General features: G+C 37.4%; 2 protein-coding genes across 2 annotated transcripts; one reads left to right on the top strand and one right to left on the bottom strand.

Moving 5' to 3' along the window:
- Positions 1 to 4,743: 4,743 nt before the first annotated feature.
- Positions 4,744 to 8,507, bottom strand: LOC121430140 (profilin-2-like). The gene is made up of 3 exons (XM_041627419.1): positions 8,165 to 8,507; positions 6,733 to 6,904; positions 4,744 to 6,036 (listed from the first exon to the last, which is right to left on the bottom strand). Exons 1-3 carry the CDS (start codon positions 8,282 to 8,284, stop codon positions 5,939 to 5,941), a joined length of 390 nt encoding a protein of 129 aa, XP_041483353.1. The 5' UTR covers positions 8,285 to 8,507; the 3' UTR covers positions 4,744 to 5,938.
- Positions 8,508 to 12,732: 4,225 nt separating this feature from the next.
- On the top strand, positions 12,733 to 16,771 carry LOC121429873 (UDP-D-xylose:L-fucose alpha-1,3-D-xylosyltransferase MGP4-like). The gene is made up of 2 exons (XM_041627127.1): positions 12,733 to 13,521; positions 15,324 to 16,771. The coding sequence occupies exons 1-2, from the start codon at positions 13,401 to 13,403 to the stop codon at positions 16,280 to 16,282; spliced, it is 1,080 nt and encodes a 359-aa protein (XP_041483061.1). The 5' UTR covers positions 12,733 to 13,400; the 3' UTR covers positions 16,283 to 16,771.
- Positions 16,772 to 17,193: the final 422 nt, after the last annotated feature.

The following is a 17,193-nucleotide window of genomic DNA, read 5'->3' as shown; positions in this document are numbered from 1 at the left end:
TCATAATGATTTGACATGTCAAATCCTCAAGATTTTCCTTGCGACTTGTCTCTGACCGGTCTTCGGCTCTCAAGCTGACAAGTGCTGTGATGTCGCATTTCCCTTCACTCAGTCGCATACCATTCGTAGTCCAGTCAGGTCGTAAGGTGTGATGTGGCCTTTACTTGATACAATCGTATTACTGGAACTTATCTGGATTGCTATAGGAGAAACTGTTTGAATGTGAACAATACTTCAAAATGAACAAGAAACAAAGTTTCATTTGATTGCCAGATGCTAATTAAGGGCAATAGTTATATGAAGTGAAATGTTGCCCATGTAGAAAGAAAGAGAAAATGTTTTTTCAACTCCTTCACAAGGAGTCATATTTATGATGTCTGATCAATGTATTTCATTTTAAGAGAGCATATATGTTTATGTAAGTTACATGTAACACTCACTGAATCTGTCATGTATAAATCACCTTATGATAAGAAATGCGAATTTTGTCTAGATGAGAATTTGAATTAATTTGGCAAAGCATAAAGATTTGATTGATCAGAGTATAATTTCCTCTTTGAAAATATATTCATATAAAAGCCAAATCAATAAACAAAACAAAAGTTGGCAAGCTATTAAATTAATCAGCATTTTGTACAGGTATGGTTTTATATATTTTTTTTTCATTTACCCAAATAAATGGAGAAAAATAAATCATAATTTGCATAATGGATGAGTTTTAAATGTCAGATTATGGCACATTTTTTGTCTTTCTTTTTTTCCATCCTATTTTAAAGACAGTCTACACACCAGACCGATTGAACCATTTTCAAAAGAGTTGCAGGATTGCACTGCCGTTTATGAAATTTGCATTATTTGTTTTATAAGTTAGTATTGATGAACAACATTACTCTTGTTTTCTACATTATATGCAATGGTATTATGTACTCTTGTGGTAAGTCCACTTCTAACTGTATCAAGGAATGTAATCCTATCATTTCACAAGATGTACAAATAAAGAAAAACATTTTAAAAAGTATTGACATTTTAAATTGTATTTGTATAGGTTTTACTTTATCCATTCATCTATTTGTTTCTCTATTTTTTTTTACCATACTTGGCTCTAAACTGAAGCCAAAAGGTTTTTTTTAAGCGCTAATAGAGTTTTCATAATACTATTTTGGAGGTATATTAGCAATCTATTAAATTGGGGACTTATGAAGAAAGAAATGAGAATTTTCAGAACCCCTAGTTGAGACCAGGGGCCTGTCTTACAAAGAGTTGTGATTGATCTGATCAATCGCAACTATGGAAAGCCAGATACGTCAACATATAAAATGCATGTTTGTTCCAAAAAATGTTTAGATATGATGTATATTCATATATTTATCAATTCCTTGACAATTTGGTGTGTTCTCCTTTGTTTTCAAAGGACAATTTGCAAATTTCCTTTTGAAAAACTTATGACACTGATGGATTTCCATAGAGATACGATTGATTGGATCAATCTTAAAGGGGAATCCAACCCAAATAAAAACTTGTTTTTATAAGAAAAAGAAAAATCAGACAAGTTGATAGGTGAAAGTTTGAACAATATTGGACAAACAACAAGAAAATTATGAATTTTAAAAGTTATAAATATTGGTAATCACTATATTCATGGAGACTTCAAATTGGCCGCGTATGGGATGTAATTGCGATGTAAGGCAAGGACTACTCTTTCATGTACTCCACTACATATTATGGCTAAAATGTCATTTTTCCAAAAAGTTTTATTTCAAATTATATTTTTCTTTCATGAGGACATTAAACAATATTCTACCTGGGTTATAATTTATTTAGATTACTGCCCCAGGGAAGTTGGTACTAAGGAGAAAACCACAAATCCCTGATAATAAAATACATGGCCTATGGGAAAGTTGTCCTTGCCCCTTGTCATAATTTACTTACCCAGTTGCCAATTTGGAATCTACATACTATTAGTGATCCCAATTTTTAAGCAGCTATAATTTTCTTATTGCTTGTCCGATTTCTTTCAAATTTTCACCATTATGTTTCATTTATTTTTCTCCTTCCCCACACAACATTTTATGGCCAAGGCTGGATTCCCCTTTAACTCTTTGTAAGACAGGCCCTTGGGCTCCGTAACACAAAGATTTGCGATGAATTGCAAAATATGAAAGAACCACTCTGATTGGTCCCTGGTCAGTATTTTTTTACCAAATGCGCATGTATCATTAATATTGATTGGTCAGTTCATTTAGCGATTGATCGATATTCTTTGTGTTACGTAGCCCTGGGGAGCGTTTCATCAACATTTTGTCCTCTTTACAAGTTGTCAGATCTGGTAACTTTCCTTTATTCTGATTGGCTGAGAAGCACTTTTACTATGGTAACTGTCTGATATAAAAAACAGAACTTGTCAGATAAAGCGTCCAACAAGTCCGTGCATGAAACGCTCCCCGGCTCACATATCCCTTTAACAAACATTGCAGAGAAGTACATGATGTATAGCTGTCATTAATAACTCATACTGTAACTATCGCTCACCATTCGAGCCGGAGTGATCCTGAAATATACTCCGCCCCATTCAATATTCCTTTAATGAGCCCGATCATTGTAAACAGATAACCCTTCATTCTTACACCCACGAGAGGTCGATAGACCCCCTGCATCCAGCCGTGGCGCTCCTTCGGCGGACACCCTTTTACGGCGAACAAGTCCGTCGCGCGTTTTTAGACGACAGTGCCACGCCCCCATATCGGGTTAGGAAAGATGAGACTACCACGCTGGAGTAGTGCGGTAATGGTGTTGCAACGCAAGGCATGCGAGGGATCTCCTACCGTACGTGCCTCCGGAACGAGCAGGTGTATGTGATAGAGAATGTTCATGTATGTGCAGTTCGCCGGGGAGCCAAGCATGACCCCCCCCCCCCCCCCCTCCAGAGCTCCACCACAAACAATGTTAAATAATTATATTAAAAAAATATAGAGAGAGCTTTAGAGTAGCTCTTCTTCCACTTCTTCCCTTTTCTCCCCCCCCCTTCTCCCCATCTTCTTTTTTCACTACTTGAAAAATAACGAGGGGTTGTCTCGTGCCCCCCCCCTCCCACTACGCAAGAATTGATTGCATATTGTAAAGAAGATTCGTCCTATAGAAATACATATTGCAATGTTCATAGATATATATTTATTCTTGTTTGTAAATCATTAACTGGTGACATGTAATATCAATAATAGACGTACAAACAAAATTTCATCTAAAACGAAACGAGTTACAAAGATAATTTACACTTGTAACATTTAATTCCCAAGCTTACTGTCACGTGTCAACAGTCATTTAATCGTTATAAAATGATAAAAGAAAAGTATAAAAAGAAACGATAAGATATTTGTGTTTAACGGGATTGCTCTTTTCTCCACATACTCTTCATTTTCGTAATCAAAGCACACAAATATTTGGGGAAATTTTTACGATATCGTTTAATCACATTGCAGGATAATACAATTCAAATTGCAATATAGAATATGTACTTTTCTAAACCGTGGACTAGTCATGCAGGTACATAAAAATACGATTGATTTTGAATTTTGTAAAAAAAAAATAGGCATAGTCCTTTAAGTGACATAAATTCCATTTTTTTAACTCACTGTTGTAAACAAGATATCATGATACATATAAACATTCTGTACAAAATATTGACTATTTTATTCCAAAGTAAAATATAAAAAAGTTATCTTTATCATATGAGCATTTTTCGTGGGGAAAATGGTGGAACGGTAGGGAAATAAGAATAAGGATTTACAATATTTCTCTGAAGATTTTCTGAAAAGAATTTGTTTTCTATATCATGAATACACCCTATATAGTAAACCCTATCATTATGTATTCAATATAATATGATTACGACTACTTGTACAACACATTGGCGTAATGAGAAAAAAAAATTAGGGGCCAAAATTTATAAAAAGCTGCGAAAGAGAGAAGCATGCGAGGAAAAATTTTGTGATAGAATTTTACATGATATTTAGAAATAATATATTTCACCCTTTTTTAGGGGGGGGGTGGTACCCCCAAGTGCACCAAGCTGTTGCTGCTGCTGCTGCTACTACTACTACTACTACTACTATACTACTACTGCTACTACTACTACTACTACTACTACTTCTACTTCTAATACTATACTACTACTACAACTTCTACTAATACTACTACTACTACTACAACTACTACTACTACTACTAGTACTACTTATACTTCTACGACTCATCCTGCTGCTGCTACTATACTACTATTATTACTATGGTCAGTTCCCCCATGTCTGCGCGGTGTCCCAAGTCTGTGCACCCGCGTATATCGATTCTAGTAAAAGAAGATACGGAACGAGCATGAATTTTACACATGCAATACATAGACAGGTATTCATAAAAAAATCCGACTCAAAATGGTGGAAAAATAATGAATCAGGGTATTCCATGTGACGGCCCCAAAATGCAGCCATTGTCACCAAAATACCCAAATCGTGTGCAAAGTGAATGAGTGCGCAGACATGGGGTACCATTTTTTTTTTAATCTGAAAATGACTGCCCGATGTTTTTCAAGAAAATCCTATATTTTCTTTCATTACACTTACTCTGAATAATATAAGGAACACTATTAACCAAAATATTTTGTGAAATAAGAAGAAATTCATGTTAAATCTTAACTCAGATTGTTAGGTGCGCCGACTTGGGGCCCACCATCATACTACTACTACTACTACTACTACTACTACTACTACTACTACTACTACTACTACTACTACTACTACTACTACTACTACCACCACTACTACAACTTAATATTACTTTTCCTCCCCTACTAATACCGGGACTAATACTACACCTATACTACTGCCGATGCTGCTGCTACTATACTACTACTGTTCTGTTGATGCAGCTAAGGTTGTTATTTATTTCATTTAGTATGTTATGGGTATTGAAGATTGATTGCAAATTCCTTGATATTACGCAATAATTGGAGAATGAATGCTACTTTGTTGTTTAAAGACAGCTTTTAGCAGCTTATTGTTGTATTTTAGAAGCATTCAAGAATGGAGTCACAACGAGCGAGTATCATAATGAGCCAACATTTTGAGGGGGCAGAATGGCATATGGGGCAAAAAAAATTCTACAAAGTTGAGAGCATACGAAGAGAGCCAGCCCAATCTGTACGCCAGTCCGATGAAAAACAGATTAATTTATGCACATCCCCCTTTCCAAAGAATTACGTGCATGTGTTGTGTAGCCATTGATAGTGATGTGCGATGCCGCCAGTTTCAGTATACACCGAAAATGATTGAAGTTGAAAGGATAATCAAATTTTTTTATCAGAGAATGAAATCTAGATAACGTGTGCATGACGAATTATTTATCAAAGCAATATTGTGTCCTGATATTTGGCCAGATATTGCAGGAAAACAGTTTCGATTTTTAAGAACTTTACAATCTGGCAATCGTTAAACAACGTTTTGCCCCAAAAAATGAAGATGAGATTGGGATTATAGAGTGCAAAGAGATGGATATAATAAGCTTATTTAATCCACCTCTATAAATGGTCGAGTAACATCACGACTGTTCCGATACCGGAGGTTTTTATACAACATACGCCGCTGACACGCCTCCGAAGCTTGTTCTGCATCCCTCCAAGCAATAGTGGAGCAGTCTTGAAAAACTTTCAACCAATCAACGAAGCTAATATGGATCATTCCACTTTAATGCATCACCCCCTCGCCATTTCCGTTCTTCGCGATACGGTGTTTTCGGGAGAATAAACTTTCATTCATCGGTGTTATATGGATTATATGATTCATAGTTCCCATATAGATACAAAATAATAGATATGAATGGTAAATTAGGCATTATTGCCAACAAAATATGATAATAAGTCCTTGTGTTGCTTCAGAAAAAATGGGCAAATCCTAGATGCCCTGACCAACTAAATACTGCGCCAGGTCCTGTACGGTTGTATTGGCTTTTCCGGGTACATGATCCTTTCCATATACTCCAATGACGAGGGCTGTAGAAAGAAAATAATGTTTACAGGGGCGAAGGGGGTGGGAGAGATGGGGGCGAAAGGGGGGGGGGGGTGTAATGATGAATACCGAGTATGAGTACATTGCTAAAAACATGAACATTAATAAGGGGTGGAATGTTACCACTGTTAAAATTACAGAACCCAAATTATGAAGAAAAAAAATCACATTATTATATGAAAGAAATTTTTATGAGTTGTCCTTTTAGCTTCAATCCCAATGAATTTCATATCTTTCATGTTTTTTCCTTCATTTTTAAAAAAGTTTCCCCGATTAAGTTTATGAGAAGTTACTAAATCGCTAGATTTCATTTTCTCGCCTTCCCTGTGGATCGACTTTCATCTGTTCAAATAAAAAACATAACATTTTCATTCCCTGATTCGAGAGAGGACGGGAGATTCAAAAAATGTTCCAGGGGAGGACTGGTGGAGGCATTTAAGCTCTGGACACTCTATTCGCGTTCCGAACCTCCCCGTAAAAAAACACTTTTCCCGCTATTTATTTTCTCGCGGATGCTACCCATCATCTAGTTGCTGTGACCCACCCCCCCCCAAAAAAAAAAAACGGGTTGAAGTAGGGTAGGGGATTAGGGCTAGATCCCCTTTCCAACTTCAACTCAGCCCCCCCCCCACCCTCAGCCCCCATGGCGCCCTTATCAGATCCTTAAAATTCCAGCATACCTGTGCTGCTCTTGCCAACGCATACCCCTGTTCCCTCTTTCCGCGCCAAGACACAGCTGTCCTCTGCCCGGAGAAGCACGTACTTCACACCGCCAATGAGAACACCGTTTTCTCGCAGGGACTCGGCGGTGGACAACCCTCGAATAAGGAATCCAGCTTCACCGCTGCTAATCTGCGTAGGGGCGGGGGGGGGGGGTAGGAGGGGGCGATCGATGGAATGTCGAGAGAGATAGCATGCGAGAGCCAATGACAGGTGTGAGGGGAGTCGGGAAGGAAATGAGAAGAAAGGGACATTTTTAAAAAAAGAAGAGAAAAGAAGAATAAGAGGAAAAAGAAGAAGAAGAGAAGAAGAAATAATAACAATAAATAGGGCCTAAAAGCCCTAAGGGGATGTCACCTTTTATTTCATTTTCATAATGTCCAGTAATATTATTACAACAAAGATTTTACTCAATACATGTTAAAAAACAATCTCAGGGGGAACTATCTCTGGGGTATTTCAGGGATCATAACCATTCAATCCTGAATGTTCCCTTTTTTTCATTTTGCTTTGTTTTGTATTTTATTTCATTTTGTATATAATATGTATAATGCTTATGTTTGTTATATGTATATGAAGTTATGAAAATAAAAAATCATTGAAAGGAAAAAAGGGGGAACTAAATTTGTGTATAAAAGAATCAATGTGTGTTAAAATCTGAGGGTTTTAATGAAATAAAAACACGACCCCCCCAAAAAAAAAAACACGTAGCCTTAAAAATCAAGTGGGTGGGGGACAAGCAAACGAATTGGGCAATTTAGTATTGAAAGCCTTAATTTTGGCAACGTTTCACTTCTTTGGCAAATCAAAAGAGCGAAGCGAGAGAGTAAAACATATATAAATATGGATGAAGAATATTAAGACCTATATTCAATTACTATTTTGCATGCATGTGTATAAAGTTCCGGCCAAGTGTCAAAAAAAAAATTTTTGAAGAAAATTATTATCATTGCAGAATAAACCACTTTTTATCAATCAAAAATATAATACGATTGCTTTAAAAAAGGGAAATACCAGTGCTCCATTGAAACATGTAGGAGACCAACTTCTTTTCTATTTTATATTAATTGCTTTGTATATGCATGCCTCGTGGAAAGTATAGAATAAATATTGGATTATATAGTCTTAACGAAAGTTCAATATCTTTTGCCTTTGTTTGAGTTATTTTCGGCTTAACCATGGACATGATGGATCAACATGTAATGTATGCCATTTCTATCATGAACATTAATAACATTTGGAATTAAACTAACTGTGCAATCATATCTTTGGATTTATGAAACAAACACATAACTGTACAATAAATGGGGAAAAAATGGTTCACAATAATTTAACGACGATAATTATTACTCTGTGAATGTGACGTACGTTGATAAAACTCGACAAACCTACCTTAAAGTCATCCGAGGCTGCCCAAATTGCGCCATCTAATCCGACTAAAGCCGCGTGTGTTAAATTTCCGGACGCCATAAGGATTTTATCGACGTAATTCGTTTTCCAATCGTTTGCCATGGTAACTAGAGATACAGCTTTATCCCAAGAAGTATATAAAAATCAAGTATTGAGGGATAAGGGTGATTCCAAATATTACACCACTAGAATACAGCTAGGAGTTATTAAAATGATAATGCCAAGTAACAGATCCGGCTACGGACGATTAAGATGCCTAGGTGAGAAGGTGTTTGTATCCGGAAAGACAGGAGGATTGATAACAAGTGGAGCTAAGGAGATGGAGTTGTATACGGGGCGGGTGTTTTAAAAAGCTATTCGTAAGTTATGGATTACTTTATGAACGACTGGTGACAAGTGGCGTACCTAGGATTTTTCACAGGGGGCAGGGTGGGGCAAATTCGTACGCCCAAAAATTTGACAAGCAAAAAAAAATTAAAAAAGGTCTTCAACCACAAATATAGTATTTCGTTACAGAAAAAAATGACAAGCAAAAAAAAGGTCTTTAAGCTCGTCAGGGGGAGGGATGCGTCTCCTGCATGGGTTGTGACTAGTCAGGGGCAGACTACCCCCTGCCCCCCCCCCCCGTAGGTACGCTAGTGCTGATGACCCTTTCTTGTGCTACCTGATATATCCACGTGTACTTGACTTTCTACCTAAGAACATGATCCAATCGTACGTAAATTCATGAGTAACGTTCCGAACAGTTTTATGAAACATCCAAATGCTTCTTCAGGTTAGATTGCGTGTAAAAGATGCGGAAAATATTTTGAGTATGCCACTGTATCTGATCAGAGAAAATATGAAGAAGATAGTAAGATGGTGCTGTATTTTGAAAGTCCATTCAAGGAAAGCTCATTGATGCCACCGAAAGGCCGGGGATAGTGAATGATGCAGGTCACTGATGGCGGCAGAGACAGGGGATGGGGTAGCTAAGGGGGGGGGGTGTGAATTACTGCTCGTATAATTTTAACAACCCATGAGGAAGGAAAATTTAAAAAGAAAAATCGCATGGGGGAGAGAGAGGACAGAAGAGTATCATAATGGTGTCTTGGTTGACGCAACTGCCTGTATGATAATACCACGATTTTAAATATTTCTTTAATAAAAATGATCACCTTTATAGGTTCCCCTGCCCCCTCCGTCGGAATACCGTGTCATCCCCGCCCCCCCCCCCTTCGATCGTGCCGATGCTGATGCTATCCCTGGTTTATTATACTATTCAGGGTGGGGTGGGCGTCTTCTGAAGAATGACCCATATAATGTTCCTTGTAGTTGTCTGATGACGAGCAAGGCGGATGAAGATAAGCGGTTGGATGCACGGATAAATACTACATAAAGTGCACTGCAAAAACACCGGTGTTAATAAACACCAGTCTGGTATCTATATCAGTCCACACCAGAGAGGTGTTAAAACAACACCAGTTAAGAATTAAACCGTTATTGGTATAACACTAATTGGTGTTGATTAAATGCCAAAGTGTAGTTAGGCTAACGCCAAACCGGTGTTGTTTCAATACCTCTCTGCTGGTATGTGTGGAACGATATAGATTCTAGGCTGGTGTTGAATTAACACCGGCGTTTTTGCAGTGTGGTCTTATTTAAAAATTTCAGCCTAGAATTAGTCATGCGAAAGAATATTTTGATTATTAAACAAATTACACGGGGTTAAAATGCATCTGGTGTCATGTGCGTTGTTTGCTCAACATTACTGACATTTCATATTAATTTTCATCATCACATATAATGTTCACGACTCTCATGAGTTTTCACCCCTTTTTTTAAGAACTACAAAATTAATGAATATGAAATTTGTAATTTTCCATTCCGTTGTGAATTAAATGTATAAACAACACATTGTAGAGCGATTAATAATTGCATGCACGCAACATGAAAGGGGAGGGAATGGATGTCATGGTAAATTTCATTATATGATACATGCCCTATCATTGACGGTGGATATAAAGTAATATCTAATGAATGAAGATGGACAGAAACAGAAGATTACACCGGGGTGCCGGTCCCCGTTCACATAAGTTATATTTCCAATTTAGTGATCACTAGAGGGGGGGGGGCACAGCCAGCTCGTGCACCTCCTCCCCCCCTTCTGAGAGGCATAATTGAATTATGTAATGTAAAAATGCCGTTAAAACACAAGTGTGCCTACCCCCTTTAAAAGTGAAGAACTTTTTTTTTGGCTTTTCCAAATGTGCCCCCTCTTTTGGAAAATCTTGGACCCGTCCCTGGTTTTGATGCTACTCCAAACATAAAAAAAAACAAATTTGTTGTATTTTATTATTTTGGATGTGGATTGAGCCCCGTGTAGAACGAAATGCTTGAATGGAATTAGTTGTGTGCGACCAGTTTTACAAACATACCGGTCCCTTACATACAGAACGAGGACGGTAATTATTATGACGTAACATGCAAGTGGCGCAATGAGCCAAACATTTTGACACCGGTCAACATGGCGTATGAGGAAAAATTCTAAAATAAGTCGCAAAAGAGCTAAGATTTTGACTTTCAGCAGTGAATATCAAATTTTGCGATAGATTTTACATAATACTAGGTAAATAATATAATATCTCACAATTTCTCTTTCCTTTTCTTTTCTCCTTTATTTTTATTGCCGAAGGATTTTTTTTTTTTTTTTGGGGGGGGGGGCTGGAGTTAAATGCCTCCTTCCAGTTCGCCGCGGCCTTCCGCCAGTGATGGCAATATTTTGCCATTAAAAACCTTTCACTCAAAATGATCGCTCTCTGTGATTACTTAAATTCGCTTTGAATCTGCTGTGAGTTTCATATCCGAATGTCGAGGTTTCTCGCAATGATGGCCACAGAGCATGGAGAATGTTGTTTCAGTGTCACCGGTATATTCGGTGTGAATATAGCTCATGTATATGCTGACCCAGATAATAAAGGGAAGGGCTATTTCCAAGATGACACCGATGATGCCAGTTTTGTCACGTGACACCAGTCTGCATTCCATTGTCTGATTGATGATCCCAGGTTGTGAAATAGATAGCTATATCACGCAGTCACATGGTGTACAAAGTGGGGCTTGGGCCATGGACTCCCCCCCCCCCAAAAAAAGGGGAGGGTTGAGAAAGTAAAGGAAAATAAAAATGGGTGAAAACGATATCATTTTTGGATGAAAAATATGATGTAAAAGTTCTTCTAAAAATCAGAGTTTATTTGTATTAAAAGGTCAAGATGTTAGTTTGTTCGTTTGTTTCACTCGCTCGCAGCTTTTTATAAATTTTGCGTCATACGCTATATTTGGTCCCCTCAAAATTTTTGGTTCAATATACTATACTGCAAGTCACATGGTGTTGTGATTGGATGGGGTGGTTAAGATGGCAGGGGTGGTGGCGCCGTGGGTATAACATAAACGGGTCGGTTTAAAATGACATAGGCGAGTTCTCTTTACTTTTACGTCAGATTTGAAGAAAGAGAGAGAAAAAAATGATGTTTGAAAAAAAAAACGATTTGAATTGAATTGATTTTGTTAACAAATCCTAGTGCTATCAAATACATTTGCATGAAACGTTACATTAAACAAAAAGCATTTGGTTAGTAGAGCTAACAAATAGAAACATGCTATGAGCGTTCTTTTTACTCTCAGACAGAATATTTCTTTTTAGTTCATATACCCACACTCTGCTTCCCTTTGGTTAAATGTTATTGTTTAGCTTGTAAGTAATTATTTTATCTATTTTCTTTTTAGTTCCTCTTATGAATTTAAATTTATTGTATGGTATTGATATGAATGTATTTATTGTATGTTATTCACTAGTCCTCTGTAATCTGGAGTTCAATACCAGCCACGCCCCTTTGTGAGAACAGACTTTGTTAAGAGGCCTGGTATAGGACTATCCTTATATATCTATATGTTTACAGAATTTTATGCAAATTAGACCAAACAAAAAGGTTGGAAGTTTATCAACCACTTAAATACAAGTGAAAAGGGGCTTTGCATTCTTTATGAGAAAGGGAAAAAAAGTTTGCTCAAAAGGTTTTGACAAAAAACACATTTAATTGTTTTAACCATTGAGAACCATTGGTTCTTTTTGAGTGTTTGAACTGCACTGTGTGGATCTATGCGCGTCGTTTGGAAAACGAGTATTATGTAATCGGTGCGAGTCTTGAGCAAAGAAACGAAGGCTCGTCTGTCCATGAATGAAAGTTGACTCTGAGGCGGAAAAGTAAACATTAGTTTCCAACCAAACTGCTATCTTTCATTAATTTTTTTTTGCTTCCAATGAAAGTATGATACACAATTGTCAAAAATATTTTAAGAGTTTGAATCTATGGTAGCTGAATGAAATAAAATTCATGTTTTAAATCCGTTGAATTATGATAATTCGATCGCAGGAAAATATTTTCTATCTTTGGAAACTTGGAAAAGATTGCAAGATGCGCCTTACATAAGGCTATAGTAAGAGATTTCATCAGGGCAGAAGGAAGTTTTATGAAGCAAAAATACTAATTGAGTTCATTCACTTACATCACATGTGTGTGGTTGATATAAGGTAGTGCTTTTATCACGTTGTTTCTGGAGTTATAAGGAATTATTGGTAAAATATGGGAAGCAGAAAATACGAAATGTGTTCAGAAAGCCATTAGGCCTACCTATCAAATATAATATCTTAAATTTATAAGAAAGGAAAATGGTCAACGGAGCTGTCCTGTGTATAGCTTTTTGCCGAATCTCGCCAGATGCAAGGCTGTCTGCTCCACGGACTACAAATGGTTACTAACAATGTTATCACTGGTCAAGATTTATTACCTTCATTTCTAATTCCATCTTGTCCCAGAATGTATATACAATAATTTTATTGGATCTTGATGGCAATGATTCATTGACTGCAACTTATCTGTATCATCACTCCACTCTCGAATGGTCAGCATCACCGACACATCGTCGTCGCAATCATCATTCGGCACCGCCTTTGCCGCCGTAGCAGTTATGTCGTACTGTCGTCATCATCATCCTCATCGTCAACACCGTCAAATTTCGAAATACGAATGAGTGAGCCCCTCTACAGCCAGAAAACTGATAACACCACGATCAATCGTATGTGCATTTGATTTGTTTGCCTGCCTGTGTAAGCATAAGAAACAGCATCTCTTTAAAAAAATTGGATTCTGCCTCCACTTCGACAACGACAACGAGTACGATGCCGAAGGTTGAATTATCAGTTTCTTCTCAGTTCTGCATCCTGCTGATCGTCCAGGTCCTCGTCTCGGTGGTCATCATCGGGACGATAACATACATGAGTCAATCAAGAATAACTCCAGGTAATGTCAGGTTCGATTTATATTGGGGGAAAACGAGGTGTTTGTGCTAAAGTTATTTGGTCTTAACTTATGCATTATTTCAGTGAAAAAGTTATGACATCACAATGAATGTGTAAAAAAAAATGGTGATGTAACATCATACCCCAAATATTTTATTATTCCATTAAATATTTTTTTTATACAAAAAGGGGCAGAATCGGGATATCTCAAGTGGTGAGGGGCAACGTCGGGAAAAAAATTAACTGGAATAGGTCGAAGAAAATTGCTTTTTCAAAATCTTTCTTTTTTCTCCACATCCTTTTTACCTTTTCATTTTTGAAAAAGCAAAAGGTGGTGTTCGGTAGTAAAAGGGGGTGTTCGGTAGCCCCTCCTCGCATATACTGCTTTCAATGCTTGTAATAAGACAATCGAAATAAATGAAGCTCATTAATTTTTGAAAAGGAAAAGTTAAAATGATCAATATTGTTAGAATGTTGATGAATGTCCGTCAATTCCCCCAAAATCATGATAATGCTCAGTTCACAAAATTATTGGTTAGAATCATCAAAATTTTTGACAATTATGTTTGATCGAACACAATCATATATACCAACAGATAAGTAATTTGACAATTATAAAGCCTATTTCATCATCCAGGGGTTGGAAATTGCAATTCAACTAAAAAGATAATGAAAGAGGAAATCATCAGATCGCCGATTCATATTCATAACAATGATTCAAATGTTTCACCTTAAAAGTATAAGACGAAACCCCTCCGCTCATTTTTTTTAATGAAAAATAATTTCGATAATATGCCATATTGCTGTTTAATTCAGCTTCGCCATTGAATTGATCATTACCAGTAATAAAGTGGAACAGTCTGATAATTTACAATACCGCTGAAAAAATGAACTTTTAGTAAATCTTAATCATTGTAGTATTTCCTTTGCGATATTTATATCATGTATCTTAATTTCCTTTTCCAATCCTTTGGCGTAATGACATGTAATATTGTTCCCGCCATTGTAATGATTACCTATATTTCTTTATCCGCAGTTTCTAATGATTTCAACAGGCTTATGTAAGAATGTGAGTAAATGCAATAAAACATTGCAAAAGAAAATATGAGAAATGTAAAAAGGTATTGACAATTTTTGATATTGTATTACTCGATAAAGTTTTCTTCGAAATGTGCGTACTTATGATGTGAAAGAGCCCTCAACTTGACTCAATAACTCACTCTTCGGTTGGTCCATAACTTTCAGTAAAAATAAAAAAAATCGAATCTTTTATCACTTTCCACAGTACTAGAAGAAAATGAATCTGAGAAAAGAATGAAGACTCCTCCTTTCTCAAACAGAATGCAAATGCTATGTCAACTCTATCAACAATCACTTGGGAAAACAAGAAAGGAAGCTTAGGCTTTTGTTGTAAGAGGTACAGCAAATATGGGATTGTCGATTCGGAATATACAGAGGGCGCAAACACATAAGAAGGATCATTCCCATTCAACCGTCTTTAGAGTTGATAATATTTTTTTTCCTTGCTAGATTTTCGAGGAAAGAATGTCGACCCATTCCAATGCCATCATATCTATTGTCGACCGTGTTATATTTCCTCCTGGAGAACCCATTTTTTTTTTTGCCCGGGTCTTCAAAATGAAGTAAAAGTCGTATGCTTAATGCATGGACTTAGTTGTATAGGCCCTTCAACATTTTAGTCTTAGGGATCGTTGGTCCTTTGAACAGGTTTCTCTCTCTCCCCCTCCCTTTCTCTCTCTTTCTTACACTCACACTCTCTAACTTTGTCTTCTTTACTGGCAGGTCCATTCCAGTCAGACGATGGGAAAAATAGCCCGCCCTCTATAGGCAATTACCAACTTCTCATTCAAAACGCAGCTGGCCATGGTCGTAGCCAGCGCGTTCAAGATGGAAATGGCAATGCGTTGGCTGGTCATAATCTTCAGAAGTTCAAGGACATCGTCGATTCTCAGATACAAAAACGACCAACACTAGATAAGGCCGATTCAACGATGAAAGTTGATACATCGCCTGTACACAACAAGTTTGTGATACTTACATCAGTGAATGCAGAGTTTGTTGACATCGCTGAGAACTGGCTGGAGAGTCTCCGACGTCTGGGAATCCGCTACAACGTTACTGTGGTGGCAGAAGACAAGGACACCTACAAGTATTTCAGTATCAGAGCCAACAGGGAATTCCGGGTGCTTTATCAGAAGCAGTATGCCTTCAACTTCACCCGGCGGTACGGTCCTGTCATGATGTACCAGGAACTGATTCGTCGCAGGACCGTGTATATCAGGACCTTGCTAGAGCAAGGTCATGACGTGTTGCTGGTGGATGTTGACACGGTCTGGATCAAGAACCCGCTCGATCTGATCCTTGGGGAGTACGCCCTCTACGACATGTGGCTTGCGCAAGGTTACGAAAACCACATACCATGTCCCTGTTTCATGTACATGAAGTCAAACTCTGATGTTATTGTCATGGTTAAGGAATGGGTCAAGCGATTGGAAAATCAACGGGGAAGGACATTGGAGTCGGATCAGGTTGCTTTGACGAAAGTTCTGCCCCTCTTTCCGGATATTCCGATCAAAAGGATGAGCTTTGAAAAATTCCCGACTGGCAAGCACTACTTTGATAGGGCATGGCTCGCGCTTCATAAAAATGAGGTTTATGTTGCTCACGGGAACCATCTTGGGCGTCATGATGGAAAGAAAAAGAAGCTGAAAGAGTTTGGCCTTTGGTTACTCAATTCTTAACCAACAACTATGATATTCATTTTGAGATATTAAGTTTGTAAACATTAGCGGTGCTACGGGGGGGGGGGGGGGGGCAGGCAGCGATCGCCCTATAAAATCTTGAGTAGTGAAAAGGAAATGAAAATGTAAATTAACAAAGGAGGGCCTAGAGAAGACAGAAGAGAGTAACAAAGAGAGGTTTAGATCGTTACGTCGTGATACTCTCTATACCCCTGGAATTAAATTTAAAAAAAAAGCTAAATAGATAGTTATTCACTCCCATAAAAATACACAGCCTGGCGCCATCTCTGGATTTAAATTATTGGTTCTTTTGAAAAAAAAGTAATTCTATCATTGAAAATGAATGTATATGAATATATGTTTTTCCCATTTCTTTCTTTTCATCATTATGTATTGGTCAACATTGTGTTTCTGAATCTCGATTCATTTTTATAATGAAAGAGTACGTAAGCGATGACGTCACAAAAAGGGTTTAAGCATTTCAGCATTTTTGATAGCATATTTTGGTAGAGCATGATGAAAATATCCCCACTATAATTTAGTGGGAATCGGTCCATGGGGACCCCATGAAAACATAATTAGCCTCATTGGCCCGTATTCTGAAGTCAGGTTTAACTTAGACCATGGTCTAACTCTGTGCTAAAATTATGGGAAGCCAAAAGTGACAAAATTTTTATTAAGTTGTATGTTTCTAATTTTTCACTGTGCTCTTTCCTGATTCATCGATGGTGAAGACAATCATCTATTTATACTTCCTAGACAATTATAAATGATTTGAGAGCCGAATGAGCTGATTATGATATCTTTACTATTAGTGATTTATGTAGCAATTGGCTTTCCATACTTAAACCACAACTTTAAACCTGAGTTTGAGTTAAACCCGACTTCAGAATACGGGCCATTGAAGTCAG

Source organism: Lytechinus variegatus, chromosome 16 (genome assembly GCF_018143015.1).
Source record: "Lytechinus variegatus isolate NC3 chromosome 16, Lvar_3.0, whole genome shotgun sequence".
In the NCBI taxonomy this organism is placed as follows: domain Eukaryota; kingdom Metazoa; phylum Echinodermata; class Echinoidea; order Temnopleuroida; family Toxopneustidae; genus Lytechinus; species Lytechinus variegatus.
The sequence above is the reverse complement of the archived record's forward strand: the minus strand, read 5'-3'. Positions and strand labels throughout refer to the sequence as shown.

Excerpts from the sequence above, each read along its gene's own strand:
- LOC121430140 (XM_041627419.1), bottom strand. The coding sequence starts at position 8,284 with ATGGCAAACGATTGGAAAACGAATTACGTCGATAAAATCCTTATGGCG. Across the intron at positions 6,905-8,164 it reads CAGCCTCGGATGACTTTAAG|ATTAGCAGCGGTGAAGCTGG; the intron begins GTAGGTTTGTCG and ends GCCCCTACGCAG. Across the intron at positions 6,037-6,732 it reads CGTTGGCAAGAGCAGCACAG|CCCTCGTCATTGGAGTATAT; the intron begins GTATGCTGGAAT and ends TTCTTTCTACAG.
- LOC121429873 (XM_041627127.1), top strand. The coding sequence starts at position 13,401 with ATGCCGAAGGTTGAATTATCAGTTTCTTCTCAGTTCTGCATCCTGCTG. Across the intron at positions 13,522-15,323 it reads TCAATCAAGAATAACTCCAG|GTCCATTCCAGTCAGACGAT; the intron begins GTAATGTCAGGT and ends CTTTACTGGCAG.